The following is an 18,527-nucleotide window of genomic DNA, read 5'->3' as shown; positions in this document are numbered from 1 at the left end:
GAAATAAGTCAGGCAGAGAAGGACAGAAACCATATGTTTGCACTCATAGGTCTAACAGGAAAACAGGAGAAACCTAATGGAGGACCAGGGGGAGGGGAAGAGGGAAAGAGAGTTGGGGAGAGAGAGGGACGCAAAACTTAAAGAGACTATTGAATGCTGAAAATGAACTGAGAATTGAAGGGGAAGCGGGAGGGGAAGAGGTGGTGGTGATGGTGGAGGGCACTTATGGGGAAGAGCAATGGGTGTTGTATGGAAACCAATTTGACAATAAACTAAAAAAAAAATAGAAACAATGAGAAACCACTGCACAGCTGTAAGAATGAAAAAAATCCATAACACCAACAACACCAAATGCTGGCAAGGATGTGGAGCAACAGGACCTCTCATTCTTTGCTGATGGGAATTCAAAATAATACAGCCACTTTGAAAGACTGTTTGGCGATTTCTCATAAAACTAATTATACTCTTTCCATATGTTCCAGCAATCATGCTCCTTGGTTTGCCCAAGTGATCATAATCTTATTTCCACACAAACCCCACACATGGATGTTTGTGGCAACGTTATTCATAATTGTTAAAAACTGAAAGCAACCAAGATGTCTTTCAGTCTTTCAGGGGGGGAAAAAAAACCCTGGTCCACATCCAAGCAATGGAATATTATTCAGAGCTCAAAAGAAATGAACCATAAAACCATGAAAGGACACAGAGGAAACTTAAATACATATTATTAACTGAAAGAAGCCACTCTCAAAAGGCTGTGTACTATACATTTCAATTACATGATATTCTGGAAAAGACACAATTAATTACAGAGACAGTAAAATGATCAGTTGAGAGGGAAGGAGGGATGAGCAGGTAGAACACATATAATTTTTAGGGCAATGAAACTACCCCACATGTTATTTTACCATAGTAGATACTCGTCATCATACATTTGTCCAAACTTGCGTAACGTGCAACACCAAGAGTGGACCCCAAAGTAAAATATGGAGTCTGGGTAATAATGCATCCATGTAGACTCATCAGGTATAACAAACATACCACCACAGTTCAGAAGGTTGATAGCAGGAGTGCTGGGGCGGGGGGGGGAGGAGGGGGTTGAGGAGCTATACAGGAAATTTCTGTACCTCTGCTCAATTTTGGTGTCAACTTAAAATTACTCTAAAAAATAAAGTTTATTGGGGCACCTGGGTGGCTCAATCAAGTCCAACTTCAGCTCAGGTCATGATCTTACTGTTCCTGAAATGGAGCCTTGCATCCCGCTCTGTGCTGATAATGCAGAGCCTCCTTTGGATTCTCCCTCTCCCTTTCTCTCTGCCCCTCCCCTGTTCATGCACTTGCTCTCTCTCTCTCTCTCCCTCAAAATAAATAAACTTAAAAAAAATAAAACCCTGCTATAGCCATTCATGTATGTCTTTGGATGGACATACGCTTTAATTTCTATTGTATAAGCATCTAGGAGTGAAATGGCTGGGTTATATGATAGTTTTTTAAAAAGCTGCCAAACTGTTTCACTAAGTGGCTGTAAAATTTCACAGCACTTCACATCATTTAGGGACATTCAAGACTTCCATTTCCTTCACTGTCTCACCAGGACTTTGTATGGTAAGTGTTGTAAATGTTAGTCATTCTAATAAGGTAGTGTCTTATTGTGATTTTTATTTGCATTTCCCAAGTGACTAATGATGTTGAGCATCCTTTCATTTGTATATCTTCTTTGGTAAAGTGTTTGTTCTAATTTTCTGTACTGCATGTTTTTATAATGGCTTCCAAAAGTTGAGGTGCAGGGTCATATCAAGAGGAAAACATGTCTCCTCTTTTCTCTCCCCTCCCATGCTCTTAAAAAATTTTTTTGTAAGAAGCAGCTCAGGTTTTGTTCGTAATATTTTATTTTTAGAGTACTTTTAGATTCCCACCAAAATTGAGCTGAAGGTACAGAGATTTTCAATATAGCTCCTGCCAGCCCCCACCTCTGCTCCTGTCAACACTCTGAATTATAGTAGTCCATTTTTAAAAAACATTTTAAGCTTTTATTCTAATTCCAGTTAGTTAACATACAGTGTTATATTAGTTTCAGGGGTACCATATAGTGATTCAACACTTCCATCCATCACCCTCTGCTCCTCCCACGATGTCCATTCCTTAATCCCCATCACCTATTTAACCCCTGCCCCCAATTCCCTTCCTCCCCTCTGGTAACCATCACTTGTTCTCTTAAATTAAGAGTCTGGGGGCATCTGGGTGGCTCAGTCAGTTAAATGTCTGACTCTTGATTTTGGTTCAGGTCATGATCTCACAGTTCCTGAGATGGAACCCTGCACTGGGCTCCATGCTGACAGCATGGAGCCTACTTGGGATTTTCTCTCTCCCCTCACCCTGCCCCACCCTTGCTCTCAAGCACGAGAACACAGGCATGTGTACTCTCTCTCTCTTTCCCTCTCTCAAAATAAATAAACTTTTTAAAAAGTTTGTTTCCTGATTTGTCTCTGTCTTATATTTTCCCTTTGCTTATTTTCTTTCTTAAATTCCACATATGAGTAAGATCATATGTCTTTCTCTGACTTATTTTGCTTAGGACTACACTTTCTAGCTCTATCCATGTTGTTGCAAATGGAAAGATTTCATTCTTTTTTATGGCTGAATAATATTTTACTGTGTGTACACACACATGCTACACCTTCTACATCTTTCACATCATCACTGGTTCCCAGAGAAGTTTCTGCTTTCAGGTTTGTGCTCCAGTAAATTGTGATTCTCTGTATCCACTTGTCTGTCTCTCTGGAAGACAGGTTTGCTGTGTGACTTCACTTCTCTAATGGATCTAAGTAGAGTTTTTGATTTTTCCATTTGTTCAGTTTTTTAGTTGTTATGAGGATGAAGTGACAACTTCTAAGCTCCTAATGTGCCAGTCCCAAACCCAAAGTCACTCAGTTACTTTTTTATCAGAGTCATCTAGTGGGTATTTTGTGGTATCTCACTGTGGTTTGGATTACAGCATTAATTTTTTAGTGGTACCTAAGAATGACACATTTTACGATTTTATTAATGAGAAAAATAAAGCATAAGAAAGTTAAGTCCAAGATCATATAGCTAAAAAGAGTAAGAGCTGATCTTCACTAGCCGTAGACACCGTAATGCCAGAACCCATACTTTTTTTTAACCAACTAGACTTTATATAATAAATAACTGTACAAGTGAATATAACTTTAAATGACATCCCACAAAACATTTTTGATGTTCTAACTTGTGTGACATGGTTTGTAATCTTACATTTGTATATGCTTCAACAACACATTTTAATTTTTTTTTAATTTTTTAATGTTTATTTCTTACTGAGACAGAGAGAGACAGAGCATGAGCAGGGGAGGGGCAGATAGAGGAGACCCAGAATCCAAAGCAGGTGCCAGGCTCTGAGCTGTCACCACAGAGCCAGACACAGGGCTTGAACTCGTCAACCGCGAGATCATGATCTGAGCTGAAGTCAACACTCAACCGACTGAACCACCCAGGCACCCCACAACACATTTTTAAAACTTTTCTCCCTGTCTCCATTTTCATTCTGCTAGCCATCTGGGAATGATATTGTTTAGTATAAATTATATGGCTGAACTTGGTTGCAAGGTGTAAACACTAACGTTATATTGTTATTGGAGACACCATGCTCTCCAAACACTGATGATGTGTCTTATTCTTTAAGTGAAATGTATGCAAGAAAAGACTGTTTTCAAAACTGACCTTCAATCTTCTGTTTCATTTACAAGTGTAATCTATTTTTTTTTAAATTTCATTCTTCTCCGCTGGTAATCTTTTTAATTGAAATATAATTATCATGGCATAAAACTCACCCCTAAATCTTAGTGGTTTAACAAATCAAAGTTCACTTCCCCTATACACAAAGTCAACTATAGGTCCGATGGTTCTGTAGGGAAGCTCCCTCCAAACGGTAACTCAGAGATCCAGGCTGGCTCCATCTTGTGTCTCCACCACCTTGATCCATAAGCATGAATGATTGCTGCATCAGGGGAAGAAAGAGCTGAGCTCAGGTAGGAGCTTACACAGCTTAAGTTGGGGGTGAAGAGTATCATAGCCACTTACTAGTTATGTTTGGCTCCCACCTGTATGCCAACAATTTAGGAAGAGTAGTATTGTGGGGAACCAGAAATGGGAGAAGCAGCAAGCAGTGGGGAGTATTAGCAATATCTTCCATATTTCCTCTGGGGAGCAGTCTAATTCACTCCAAATGCAGTCTTTCCACTCACATCAAAGGGGAGGGTAAGTGAGAATCCTCCAGGCAAACTCACTGAACAGAGGCAGCGCCGTTACATGATTGTTCACTCCCAGGTACATATGGAGAGAGCTGGCTCAAGGGACATCACCACAAGGAAATGTGATCCCACTGAGACCAGGACCTTAACAGGCTATGTGGCCCCCACAGGCCAGGTGCCGCTCAGGTGGAGGGCAATGCAGCCTCACTTGCCCAGCACCTGCATCCGATGGAAAACTGGAAGCATGGATGCTGCCGCTGCCAGGCCCCTCCCAGAGAGAGAGGAAACCACCAGAGGGGAAGAGAAAACCAATGAGGGAAGAAGGCAAGAAGGTGAACCTCCTTTGTCTCTGTCTCAGTACCTATCACAGTGCCTACCGCTCCAGTTGCCTCAGCAATTATTGCATTAAATGTGTGACAGTGTTGAGAAAACAATTATTAATAACCGAACCTGACTGGAATCACTGCCAATCTTTCCCTGATGAACTTTTTCTATATTTCTGTGCCTAAAAACCCCCAGACATGTTTATTTGGATCCAAAACGGTCAGACCTGGTTGCCTTTACCTCTTACGAACACCCCTTGAAGCCAGAGGTCTCTGCTACCACTACCACCACAGCCCTGTCTTCCTCTGACACTTCTCCTTAAAATCAGAAGCTGTTTGACAGACTATAGAATCTCCTCCATCCTACTGTCTCCAAGGAGTTGCTCCCTAATCCTCTGAACCCCATTACCCTCTACTCTCTCTCTCTCATGAAAGGAGAAAATGAAGCTCTCTTCCATATGGCTTAGATTTCTACTACATGGCCAAAGTGTAATAAATGTTTATGGGCTAAATATCCCTGTTAAAATTCAGATCATATCACAACATATATACATACATATATAGGACATGTGTATCTCAGATCATGTCAAAACACATACACGGTATATGTCAGTATGTGTGCATGTATATGTATATAAGACATAAACGTTCAGGGGACACACTTATAATAAAGTGACCCAAAAGTTAAAAATAACAGGATAGGTAATGAAATACAGGCAAATACAATTAAAAAGGAAACACGGATGACAATGCTAGCATCAGATATATAAGGACTCAGAAAATACATCACTCAAAAGTCCTCACTGGGATGAAATAAGTCAGGGAAAGACAAATATATGGTTTCATTCACATGTGGAATTTAAGATACAAAACTGATAGATGAACATAAGGGAAAGGGAGCAAAAATAATACGAAAACAGAGAAGGAAACAAACCATAAGAGACTCTCAACTGCAGAGAAGTAACTGAGGTTGCTGGCAGAGTACCAGGTGGGGGAAGGGCTGAAGTGGGGAGGGGCGTTAAGGAGGAAACTCGTTGGGATGAGCACTGGGTGTTCTATGTAAGTGACAAATCACTGAATTCTATTCCCAAAATTATTATTACACTCTATGTTAACTAACTTGGATTTAAGTTGAAATAAAAGAATAAAGAAAAAAAGAAAGCATTTATTAATTAAATACACATTACAAAGGGGAAAAATGTCATCACTGGGAACCTGCTGAAGACCTCAAAACTAAGAGGTAAGTTAAAACTAGAAACACAAGTATGGACAAGACCAAGAAGCATAAGGTTCACTGTGCATACCCCAATCAATTACATATATAGGCTTTAGAATAAATGACTGTTAAAAACACAGTTTTACAAAAAATAAAACTTCTAAAAAATCCATTAAAACTGATTTTCTTATCATAACTTTGTATCTCCCCTAGCCTACTCTACCTGTTACAACCTAATCTCAGTAAATTCTTGTCTAATCTGGATTTATAGACAAGTTTATTACTACATAATTATAACTGGAACACGGAATTGCTTACAGTAAAATATTTGAAGAATTTTTAATGAAATGTATTTATTCATTTAATAAATATTTATTGAGGTTATGCCAGGCAATAAGGATAAACTAATAACTGGCACACACAGTCCCTGCCTCAAAGAGCTGACAGTTTACTAGGGAAGGCAGACAATTAGGTGTTTATAGTATAAGGCAGTAAAGACTATAACACACATAAGAGGGACAACTAACCCAGACTTAGACGATCAGAGGAAACTTCCAAATGGAAGTGACATCTAATAGAAGTCACCTTTGACAGTGTATGGACTACATATCTAGGCAGAGATAATTATTAGGCAAAGGCCTGAAAACGGAGTGGCAAGAAATGAGACCAGGATGGGAAGTAGGAGCCCGACCACATGAAGGCATTTGGAGTTTCTCTGGAGAGCAATCAGAAAGCACTGCAGGGAATTAGGCGAGGGGGAGCCCTATCGGATTTTGCTTTGGGAATGATGCTCCAACTAGGGAGAATAGATTGGAAATGAGGCGACATGAGGCAGGAGGACCATTCAGATGCTGTCAGAGCATCCAGGTAGGATGGGATAGTAGCCTGAACCAGGCAGGTGGCAGTGAGAATGAAAAAAAAAAAAGAACAAATATTTATAACATGGTGAATAAGCTGGTGTGGTGTCCATTCAAAGAGGTGCAATGCCTCTCAAACTTGACTCAGTGCATGAATCACCTGAGAGTGCAGATTCTGGCTCAGCAGGTCTGGAATGGGACCAGGAACTCCGCATGCCTAATAGTTCCCAGGTGATGCTGAAGGCACCAGGGCCTGCAGCACAGTGTAAGCATCAAGGAGCCAGAAAACACAAAGAGGAGGAACACTGAAAGAAAGAAAAAAAGATAAATTCAGATGTAATGCACTGGAATGCACACAGTAAACTGAAGTGGAGGTAGCCTCCTGCAGGCAGAGACAGGAGTCTGACATGCAGAGAACGGCTGGGCTGGAAGGAGAGGTTTGGGTCACAAGCAAAAATATTGTGGAAGTTGCCCCTACCCCCTCACTCCCATTTAAAATGGAACACCAGGTTTGGAAGGCAGATTACAGTGGGTTCAGAAGTGGAAGATACAGAAGTAGAGACACCGACTCAAGAAATTTAGTTCTAAAAGGAAAAAGAAGCATAGAATGATAGCTAGAGGACAGTGTGGAATTCAGAAAGGATTTTTTTAAAGATAAAACTAACTTGAACATGTTTAAATGCTGTTAGTTTAAATAGCTGTCCATCAACAGGCTGTTTGAAAGATCAGTCAGTTTTCCTGTCTGACATCTCCACTTCATCCTTTCTAATAATATTCGACATTCTACATCGGAACAATAATTTTGTTCTTAGCTTTAACAGCTATATTATATATTATACATATTATTATTAATAGCTATATTATATATATTATAACTGGGGTTTTCTTTAGACACAATACAAAAAAAAAAAAAAAAAGGAGGAGGAGCGCCTGGGTGGCTCAGTTAGTTGAGTGTCTGACTTCAGCTCAAGTCCTGATCTCATGGTTTGTGAGTTTGAGCCCTGGGTCAGGCTCTATCCTGACAGCTCAGAGCCTGGAGCTGCTTCGGATTCTGTGTCTCCCTCTCTCTCTGCCCCTCCCCCACTTGCTCTCTCTCTCTCTTTCTCTCTCAAAATAAATATTTTAAAAAATAAAATAAAGTAAATAAAATAAAGGAGCCAACTCTGCCCAGATCTATCTCCTACCCTACTATCCTTATTCAAGGCTCTCTATTTAGGAGCCTTATGTTGAATGCTCTCCTATCATTTTCACCCCTAACAACAATTTTATTTTTCATATTACTATTAAATATATTATTTCATATTATAAATCTTAGAGCAAACCTGACATAAGCAATTAAAAGACAGGACCCAAGGACTTAATGACTGAATACCACTGATTATTGGGGAACATATGAAACGTGTAGAAATGATAAGGAAAAGTGGGAAACTACTTCACCAGGCATATGGAAATTAGGAGCTCTGCTGGCTGGCTGCCAGAGACTTCATGGTGAAAGCTGGCATGCTAGAAACTCGGAAGAGAAACTGAGAAAAGGTCTGTGCCCTCCTACAAGTCTATTACACTATCTACAAAACAGCAGTTTGCAAAGGCACAAATAAAGTGTGGGAGATTGAGATAAAGAATGAAACTTAGCAAGAGATGGGGAATAGAAGGACATAAAAAAGAATTGTTGAAGGCTTTGAAAGAAAAGACAAGGATGAACGATAAGCAAAAAGAACAGGAAAAGGATAGAATGAATCCTAGAGGTTGACCTCATCACAGAGTACTTATATAAGAGATATGGAGCTGTAAGATAAGTTTGCTAAATACTTTGAGTAAGTTCACATCGTGACACCGAAATTTATGCAGGAGGTGTCACTGTTATTTACAGTTCATTAAAAAAAATAAGAAAGAAAAAGGATAGCTATTTTTGAAAACACTGAATCACACACTTGAAAGGACCTTGAACGATCATCTGGTTCTTGACAAAGGAGTACAGCTGTCAGTCTCCACCTGTCAGTAAGCACCTACAGCATATGTCTCAGACTTCCGGCCAAGGTCACACTCATCCAGGGCATCCCCCAGCCAATAACTGAGCATGGCAGGGGAACAACAGCCTAGCCCGGAGCACCAAACGAAAGACTCCTCTTCTCCTCTTTGCCTTCTGCTCCTGACTCCTTTGCATAGGCTTTCTCTGCCTAATCATGCCTCCTCCACATTTTACCTTTCACAGGCATTGTGTACCTTATCCCCCAGTAAATTTCATGAACTATTGCAAAGAATATATTCGCCACTCAGGTATCTGACAAAGGACAGAAGAATCTCTGAAATACAGTATGACAAGCCAATTGTTTTTTAGATGGACAAAGACTTCATTTAAACAGATATGCAAATGGAAAACAAGCACGTGAAAAGATGTTCAATATCACGAGCCACCTGAGAAATGAGAAGTAAAAGCAGAGTGTGAAACCACTACACACCTATCAGAAGAGCTAATAGTAAAAAGGCTGACAATTCCAAGTGAGAAAGAGGATGTGAGGCAACTGACATTTGCATACACAGCTGGTAAGAGTATAAAATGGAACAATTACTTTGGAAAACAGTTTGGCAATTTCTTATAAAGTTAAATTTGTACTTACCATATGACTCAACAATTACACTTTAGACATTCACTATGGAGAAATGAAAACCTGTCCACAAAACACCTTGTACAAGACTGTTCATAGCAGGTTTCATTTTGGGTTTGTTTGTTTTTTTAATGTAGCTTATTGTCAAGTTGGTTCCCATCATAGCAGATTTATTCACAATAGCCAAGAACTGGAAACAGTCTAAACAATACATGAAAGAACAAATTCTGGTATATCTATACAGTGAAAAGAGTACTTGGCAATAAAATGAAAACAACCTATTGGTACAAGTAACCATGTGAATGAATCTCAAAAACATTGAGTCAAAGAACCAAATACTTAAAAGGACACATAGGATTCCATGTCTATCAAGTTCTAAAACTGGCAAAACTAATTTGGAGTGACAGAAATTTAATCAGAGGTTGCCTCAAGGAGTGAGGGACTGACTGCAAAGAAGTAGGAGGAAATTTCCTGGGGTGATGGAAATTTCTGTATCTTGATTCAGTGGTGGTTACACAGGGGTATACATCTGTCAAAACTCATCAAACTCTACACTCAAAATATATGCATATTACTGCATGTAAATTATACCTCAATAAAGCTGATTTCATAAAATGTATTCCTGGCATGTATAAATACTAAATAAATACTAAATGCTAAGCAAATATATAAATACTATATCTAATAGTATTTGTTGGTATTGCAAGTGCAATACTTATCTCATTTACATTTAGATGGTTATTGCCAAAAAATCAAGCGGCTGTTGCTCTGTTTATTTTTCTGACAGCCAGAGGCGTTATCAAATTCCCTTATTCTGTTATTTTTAATGGAATTCCTTTGGGTTTTGTGAATATACAATTATATAAACATCAAAAATAAATAACTTCATCTCTTATTATCCAACATTTTTAGATTATTTACCTCTCTCTTGCATTTACTAGTCTTCAGAAGAATATTGAATAATAAAAAAAAGAATGAATAATCTTTTTAAATTTTTATTTATTTTTGAGAGACAGAGAGAGACAGTGCAAGCAGGGGAGGGTCAGAGAGAGAGGGAGATACAGAATCCAAAGCAGGCTCCAGGCTCTGAGTGAGCTATCAGCACAGAGCCCCACACAGGGCTCGAACCCACAATCATGAGGTCATGACCTGAGCCGAAGCCAGACGCTTAACTGACTGAGCCACCCAGGCGCCCCCCCCAAAAAATGAATAATGATGAGAATCACCAGATGGCCTTTCTTTTCTCTCTACTTTAAAGAAAATATCTGAGTGTTTAGACTTACAGTGGATTGCTCATAAAATATTTATCAATATGCAGTTTCTTTCCATTTTATTTTGTTAAATTTCTTCAAATGACTCTTCAGCTTAGATAACATATAGCTTTTCTCCATTAAACTACTGATGTTATGAAATATGCTTATGGATTTCCAAATATTACAAGTTTGCTTCCCTTGAATAAAATGTCTTGAATTATTCTTTTGACAAGGTTATGGATTTTCTTTTGAATACATATTCATAAACTAACTTGAATTTCAGGGTTTTTTTGTTTAATACTATCTTTATCAGGTTACTATAAGGCTAGCTTTATAAAATGATTTGGGTGTTTCTTTTTCTTTGCCCTAGAAGAGTAAAAAAATACTTCATTTGCCATTGTCCTTTAAAGATTAAAAAGGATTTAAAGGATTTACCTGTGTGTCAAGTCCTCATGCTATTTTTTATAGCAGATATTTAATGTCCAGTTTTTCTAGGATAATTAGTCTCTTCTTGTTTTCTACTTTCTGGGTCACTTTTATTAGAAAGTCATTCACATCTCCTAGGTTTTCTAATATGTGGTTCTTGAACTTCAGTTAGTAATGTATAGTACTGGAATTTCTTTCTGCATCATTAACTCCTTCCTCATTTCTATTTTGTATCATTTTTTTTTCTTAAATCAAAGTCAAAAGAGGATTACCGAGGATAGGCCGCCGGCTCAGTTGCGGAGCATGCAACTCTTTATCTTGAAGTAGTGAGTTCAAGCCCCATATTGGGTGTTGAGCTTACTTAAAACAAAACAAAAAAGAGGATTATCTGTCTTACTAGTGTCTTCAAAGAACAAGCTTTAGGCTTTATTTATGTAAGTTTGGGGATTTTCTATTAATTTCAATTAATTATTGAAAGCAATTCTTTATTGCTTCTCTTACTACCATTTTGTTTTGTTGCTAATTAAGATATATAACAAAACTTATGTATTTTTTTCTTCTTTAATAATAAAGATATTTAAGCCTATAGAATTGCCTCAGTATAGCTGTCATTTGGTCCCATGTTTTCTAGTAGGAAGTGTTCAGATTTTAACTGTTTATTATATATCATTTTAATTTTTATTTCCCCTTTGATCCAAATTTTATTTACAAAGGTGTTTCTAATGCCCAGGATTATAATTATTGGAGTCTTTTTTTTTACTATTTATTAATAATTTTGTTGGATTATGATCAGATAATATGACTTATAAAACGTCTGGGTTTTTAAGTTTAAGGTATTTTATGTGGCCAAGTATAGATTTTTTTTTTTACTTTCTGTATGTATACATGGACCTACCAAGTAAATTATATATATGTATACATATATAATGCAAATTTCTGAGCATTTAAAAATTATAACCTAAACCACCCACCCACCCTCAGACACATGCTCATGGTTCCCCTTACTTTGCTTATTTTTTAATTCTTTTTCATAGCATGAATCCTTTATGAACTTATAACAAACTACGTTTTACTTCTACGTGCTTTTTGTTTATCCTTTCCATTCTACATGAATGTAAGGCGGAGTAGAGCTGGAAAGTTTTGTCTGTCGTTCACTGATGTATCACAAAAGGTACAACGGTGCCTGGCACAAGAAAATACGTTGAATAAATAAATCGTCGTTGCCATATCACCACGCAAAAAGCAAAACTACAAAATTACTGGTGTCCATTCATTCAGAAACAGATGCTTTAACATCCATCACGTGTCAGAACCGTGCTGGTGCTGAGGATAGGCAGATAAAGTCTCCGCTCACCCAGCCAATAGGGTACGCGAAAAGGAAAGCGAGCCAGGAAAGGATACCGTGAATCAATGAGAAAGGTATTCAGTTCATAAATGTACTCTTTATATGTAGTGATCTCAACATGGCCGCACTAGCTAACTTTTCGACTCTCCTCTCCTTGGCTTCTAACAGTTAAAACCTTCGGGCTGTCAAATCCATACAATGCACTGAGGGGGCTTCTAAAAGAGACAGAGTCCTTGGCCAGTAATCGCCAATCCACCGAACTACCTCCAAGGGTTTTACCCAAGCGCGGGGCTCCAAAACCCACTACGCCGCTGAGACCGCGGTGGGAACGCAAAGTGTTTCACTGAGCGTCCTGGATGCCCTCCGCACAGGCCAAGGTGGACGGGTCCCGCAAAGAAGGAATCCACGTCGCCCACGACAGGCGATCGCCAACACTTTGGGTTCACTGAAGCTCCCAGGCGCAAAAGGCACAAGCCGCAGCCGGGAGTCAGCGACACCACGCGACACAACAGAAGCATGCGCAGCAGCCGCAGCGCGACCCGCAGCCTCCGCCCGGTCCCTCGGACCGGAAGGAGTTGCTGGCGCTTCCGGCGGCAGCGGGCCTGTGGTTGCCTCGGTGATGTCGTGGGTTCAGAGGGCTACCTTGGTCCAGGGTTCTGGAGAGGAGGGGGACGTGTTTGACGAGGAAGCGGACGAGTCGCTCCTGGTGCAGCGGGAATGGCGGAGCCACATGCTGAGACGAGTCAAAGTAAAGCTGCTTAGCGGGAGCGGGGAAGCTCTGCCGGGTTGCGGGGAGAGGGGCGCGGAATTGTCGGGAGTAAGGGTCTGGAGAGTAGAGACCACAGTGGTCCCAGCCTGGCCCGGCGCTGCCCTCCTCACCCCTTGCCATCCACTCCTGCCGGTGTCCTGCTAGGATTTTCCAGGGGGGTTAGAAACCACGGGGCGCGTTAGACGCTGGGAACAGACCAAAATAAACCTTGTCTAGACTTTGATGAGGATCTCAGAGAAGGCGGGGGAGAAATGTATACGCTGACTATGCTAATTATGGCTGTCAAATGGCGTGTTTACAGGGGTTGCTTGAAGGGGTGCCTGAAGTTAGTGGTATTAATGAAGACATGTGGAAAAAATGAACTTAAGAATGACGAAGAGCAATGAAGGAAAGCTACTGGTGGCTAGACGAGGGAATACTAAAGTTGGTTTCTTTCTTATTTGTTAGGTGTGAATTACCCATATCACGTTTTGTCTCATTATTCGTTAAAACTAAGCTTAATACCACATACCCAACTTCCAGTTGCAGCACTGAGAGCTTAGTTCACATGGCGAAGTTCATTTCCACCTACTATCGCTGCCAACCATTAAATTGCCCCTGATCTGCCCTTAATGTATCAGTAAAGTGTTTGCTTAGCCCAACAACCGTGTTATCGGTCTCAGAAATGCTATGCGGGGGCTGGACAGTAACTACTGATCATCTTTTGAGTGCTCTTGCACCACGGGAGGTGCAGTACAAAATCCCTGTCCACGGAGAGTTTGGAGTTTATTTGAATTTAGGTCTCAAGCAAAATTTCTAAAATCACACTTCTCCTCTTTTTGCTAACCCAGTTTCCTCTCTCCCGACTTGAGTTTGCTATTGAAGACCTTTGATAACCTGTTTACTGCCCCTGCTTTCTCACTCATTCACGTCAGTCAAGGCTGCTAACGGGCCAGACATGTAACTCAGTTTCCTTTCGGTGAAGCCATTGCTAATAGAGTTTTTAGAAACTGTATTGAAATCAGTATTTTTAAATGTGCCTAGTAAGTCTAGACTTCAGCGTGAGATAACGCCAATAATAAGCTTTTGTGAGAAGCATTGTCTGCGTTGGTTGTGTGGCTGTGTCATTTGTCGTGGAACCATTATGTTAAATAGTAAATAGCGAAGGCCTGTCTCATCAATTTCCTAAATTGGTCCTATGACTTTCTAGGAAAGCCTATAGTGGCTTAGTGGTGCTAATTACAGCGACAGTTCTTCATTATGTATTTTTAGGAAGGTTACAGAGATGGGATGGATGCCGGCAAAGCAGTTACTCTCCAGCAAGGCTTCAATCAAGGTTATAAGGAAGGTGCAGACGTCATTATAAACTACGGACAGCTCAGAGGAACATTGAGGTAATTTTTAAACTTAAATACTGTCAGTTTAGCCTCAATGCTACCTGAGGACTTTTGAAAAGTAGTAGGTAAAAATAAAGTATTCAAACTGAAGTGCTTTTCCTAGTGTTAAAGCCACAAAAAAGTGCTGCAGAGTGTAGAAAATATTGCCTTCAAAAAGTCAAAAAACATCAATTCATCCACTTTAATATATGAGCCAGTTGTCCTTTATTGCAAAGAAATGATTGAAAGGTGTATATTTTTTGCGACTGAACTATCACTAACTGTATCTCAGTTTAAAAGATCTTCGCATATGGCAGAACACAGAATGACAGACTTATAGACTAGAATTACATGATGAAAATTATAACTAGTAATAGAGTGGGAAGTGATTCCATTTATCTTAGTACTGAACATTGACTACTTGTCAAAATTCCATAGGAATAATGGTATATATCAGGGCCAGGTGGTCAAATGGCACATGGAGCTAGGAGCATGATAGGCTTGTCTTCTCTGACACTTTTTACCTTTTAAATTGTCCTCTATAGAAAACAGAACTAGGGGCGCCTGGGTGGCTCAGTCGGTTAAGCGTCCGACTTCAGCTCAGGTCATGATCTCACGCTTAGTGGGTTCAAGCCCTGCGTCAGTCTCTGTGCTGACCACTAGCTCAGAGCCTGGAGCTTATCTTCAGATCCTGTGATTCCTTCTCTCTCTGACCGTCCCCTGCTCATGCTGTCTCTCTCTCTCTCAAAAATAAATTAAAACATTAAAAAAAAAAAAAAGAAAACAGAACTAAACATAAAAGTGTTCAAAGAATCACTAATTTTTAAAAGAGCAGAAAATGGGGCACTTAGGCGGCTCAGTCAGTTAAGCAGCCAACTCTTGATTTTGGCTCAGATCATGTTCTCTCTTGAGATCTAGCCCCATGTCAGGTTCAGGAGAGAGCATGAAGTCTGCATAAGATTCTTTCTCTCCCTCTGCTCACTTGCTCTCTCTCTCTTAAAAAAGAAAAAATTAAAAAGAGTTTAGAGTCTACTACAGTAGGAAAATGATCAAGTATTTATTTTACATCAAGTTAAATCTTTTGTAATCTCAGAAAGTTTATTGCTATATCTTTCATATCAATTTATTCCATTTTTAAAACATGACTACTTTTCACAACCATTATTTTATGTCATGATTACCTGAACAATCTGAAATGTCAGAAAACAAAAGTACTTTCTGTGCTAGAAAAATAAAGAAAATATTTGATAGGACTAGAAGAATTCTTACCTTCTTCAAGAAACTTGTTAGTTAGCTCAAAAACAGAGTCTATTCTATAACAAAGTTGGGAAAGAGAAGTTGCCTCAAAACTTTTTTCCTGCCCTTCAGTGTTTTGATGGCAAGCACCTATATGGTTGGAACAATTGTTTTCAACCTTGGCTGCACCTTGATATCAGTTGGGAAGCTTGAGACTCTGACTTCATTGGTCTGGGATGTGACCTAGACCTCGACAGTTTTTTAAGAGCTCTGTGGGTGATTCTAATGGATATACAAGTCAGAGAATCACTAGTCCAGAAGCTGTTGGATGTCGTTAAAGAAGAAACTAAGTTTTGTAATCTTTCTCTGAGTTTCATCCCTCTTCGACGGAAGCTACACAGTTATAAAGAGAAAACCTAAAATCAAGAGAAGTGGATGGAATTTTGAAGGAGGTCTTAGGAATTATAAGCAATTTGTATGACTACTTCTACTTGTTTAATTTCTATCAAAAGATAATATCTTTATATATTTTAAAAATCCATTTTACAATTACTTTCCTGATTCTGACTTGCATCATTATTGATTTCTTTTTGTGTGGTCTTATCTGGAAAAGAGCATGTAGGGTTTAGCATCAAAAATTCAGAAAGCCTATCATTGGTTCATTTTTTTTCCTGTTTTAACTCTTGTTTCTATTTTCACCCAGTGCTTTGCTCTCCTGGTGTCGCCTTCATGATAATGGTTCGGCTCTGATCAATAAAATAAATAATCTTCTGGATGCAGTTGGCCAGTGTGAAGAGTATGTGCTCAGACATCTGAAATCAATCACGTCTCAGCCCCATGTTGTAGATTTATTGGACTCCCTTCAGGATATGGACCTTTCTCACGTAGCTCCAGCTGAGAAAAAGATGGATGAAGCTAAAGATGAAAGACTCTGTGAAAATAATGCTGAACTTCACAAAAACTGTAGCAAGAGCCTTAGTGAGGCAGATTGTTCATCTTTAGAATGTTGTAGAATACGGGAGCATGCGCGTTCTGAAAACCCAAGCCTCACTTGGATTTTAGAACAGACAGCCGGTTTAGTCAAACAGCTGGGAGTATCGCTTGACGTATTACAACACCTCAAACAGCTATAAAAGTTCTCTTCACTTTTCTAATGAAAGTAATGGTGAGAACATTTCTTCAAACATTTTGTTTCTTAACAAACTAAACAAAATTTGTACTGGTTTCTACATTGAACACATCACTGGTAGGTTATCCTTCATGGATTAAATATCTTCAAAATTAACACTATTAAATGTAATAAGAGCTTTTTTTCTTTGTCACTGGTAATTTTTATATAGTTTAAGGTACACTCAGAAACTCTAGTTGCCACAAGTTTCTGATCAAAATCAGGCATTTTCAGACTCATTAGCTAAAGTGAAGAATAATCAAATGCATTTTGTAAGGGCCTAACCTTGCTTTCTGCTCATCACTATCAGACAACTAGTCAGACCAAAGTTACCATTAAATAACATTGTAAATAGACACACATAGGTGTATAGAAAAAAAAAAAAATATATATATACATAAATTAAGAGGCTATCAGTGTAAGGAACTGTTTATACTGTGTAAGAATTTATACTGTCTTACACTGTATGCAGTGTAAGAATGTTTATACTGATGATTAAAAACAAAATACTAAAATTGGTTTTAGTTTTGTGTTAAAGGCAAGGACATCAATCCTGTGGAAAAAACGAAATACATTTCATGCTCAAGTACCTACTTAGTTTTCCCACGTATAAAGGAGTTAGTAATATTGTTCAGCAATGTGCCAGATTATTTCTAAACTGCGGTTTGTCTCACATATTCACATAATAGTAAAACACTGAATCCATGGACTTCTGTATTACCTCGTAGCAATATTCTTTGTCTGGAATAGACAGAATTAGACTCAAACTTTTGCTCCAGGACCTATGCATATAAAATCAGGAGAGGAATTTTCAGCACTTTCTTGCCTCAAACACAAAGTTGTGTGAGGTGCCTACCTTCAGAGGCACCCAAATAATTGCCCTTTGTCAATGGCCATAATTGCTTTTACACCAGTATTTATGTCTACTATCTACTCTAAAAGACATAGTAAGAGAATTTGATGTCTTTCAAGAGATTAATAAAATATTCTGACCTTATAACCTCCTTAGAGTACATAGAACATGAAAAAAAGCAACAAATTTGAAGTCAGAAGACCATATACTGTGGTGCCTGGCTGGCTCAGTTAGAGGAGCATGTGATTCTTGATCTAGGGGTTGTGAGTTCAAGTCCCACACTGGGTATAGAGATTACTTAAAATCTTAAAAAAAATAGTAATATATATTTTTTAAAAAGACATACTGTTTCAGGATTTCTAAAACATGCTGAAGATAATCAAATGCCATTTGACATCTCCTTTTAAAAAAATGCTTACATTTCTCTAGATTAAACATTATTTCAGAGATTTACTAATTTGTCTTATATTTTTCTGTGTTTATGGATACAGCCAAAATCTCAAATCCACATGGAATATTATAAGCAGTCTCTAAGTCTTAAAAGTTGTTCTGCCCTGCATATTAGATATGAAATGTCCATCTCTAATAATGCATCTCAAGGAAGTCACCCTGAGTGAAAATTTCACAAGTGCAGGAAACCTTGAGATTTTATCTGTAACCCTAAGGTTCTCTGAAATAACACCATCATTGATAATAATGGTGTTTTTGTGCAGATGTTCGCAAAGAAGGAAATCAAGAGAATTAGCTGAGGGGATGAGGTTGTTCGGTCAAAAACATCTCTTAAACTTGCTTTGCCTTTTAAAGACAAGCTTCTGGACCACAGAGGAGCATTAATGGTATGCTCATTATGCCTGT

At 38.8% G+C, this 18,527-nt stretch overlaps 1 protein-coding gene across 1 annotated transcript; it reads left to right on the top strand.

Annotated features, from left to right (window-relative positions):
* Positions 1-12,871: 12,871 nt before the first annotated feature.
* YAE1 (YAE1 maturation factor of ABCE1) lies at positions 12,872-18,125 on the top strand. Its single transcript, XM_029956660.1, has 3 exons — positions 12,872-13,039; positions 14,312-14,433; positions 16,355-18,125. The coding sequence occupies exons 1-3, from the start codon at positions 12,911-12,913 to the stop codon at positions 16,782-16,784; spliced, it is 681 nt and encodes a 226-aa protein (XP_029812520.1). The 5' UTR covers positions 12,872-12,910; the 3' UTR covers positions 16,785-18,125.
* The last annotated feature ends 402 nt before the right edge of the window (positions 18,126-18,527 follow it).

This window comes from Suricata suricatta, chromosome 2 (assembly GCF_006229205.1).
Source record: "Suricata suricatta isolate VVHF042 chromosome 2, meerkat_22Aug2017_6uvM2_HiC, whole genome shotgun sequence".
Classification (NCBI taxonomy): Eukaryota; Metazoa; Chordata; class Mammalia; order Carnivora; family Herpestidae; genus Suricata; species Suricata suricatta.
The sequence above is the reverse complement of the archived record's forward strand: the minus strand, read 5'-3'. Positions and strand labels throughout refer to the sequence as shown.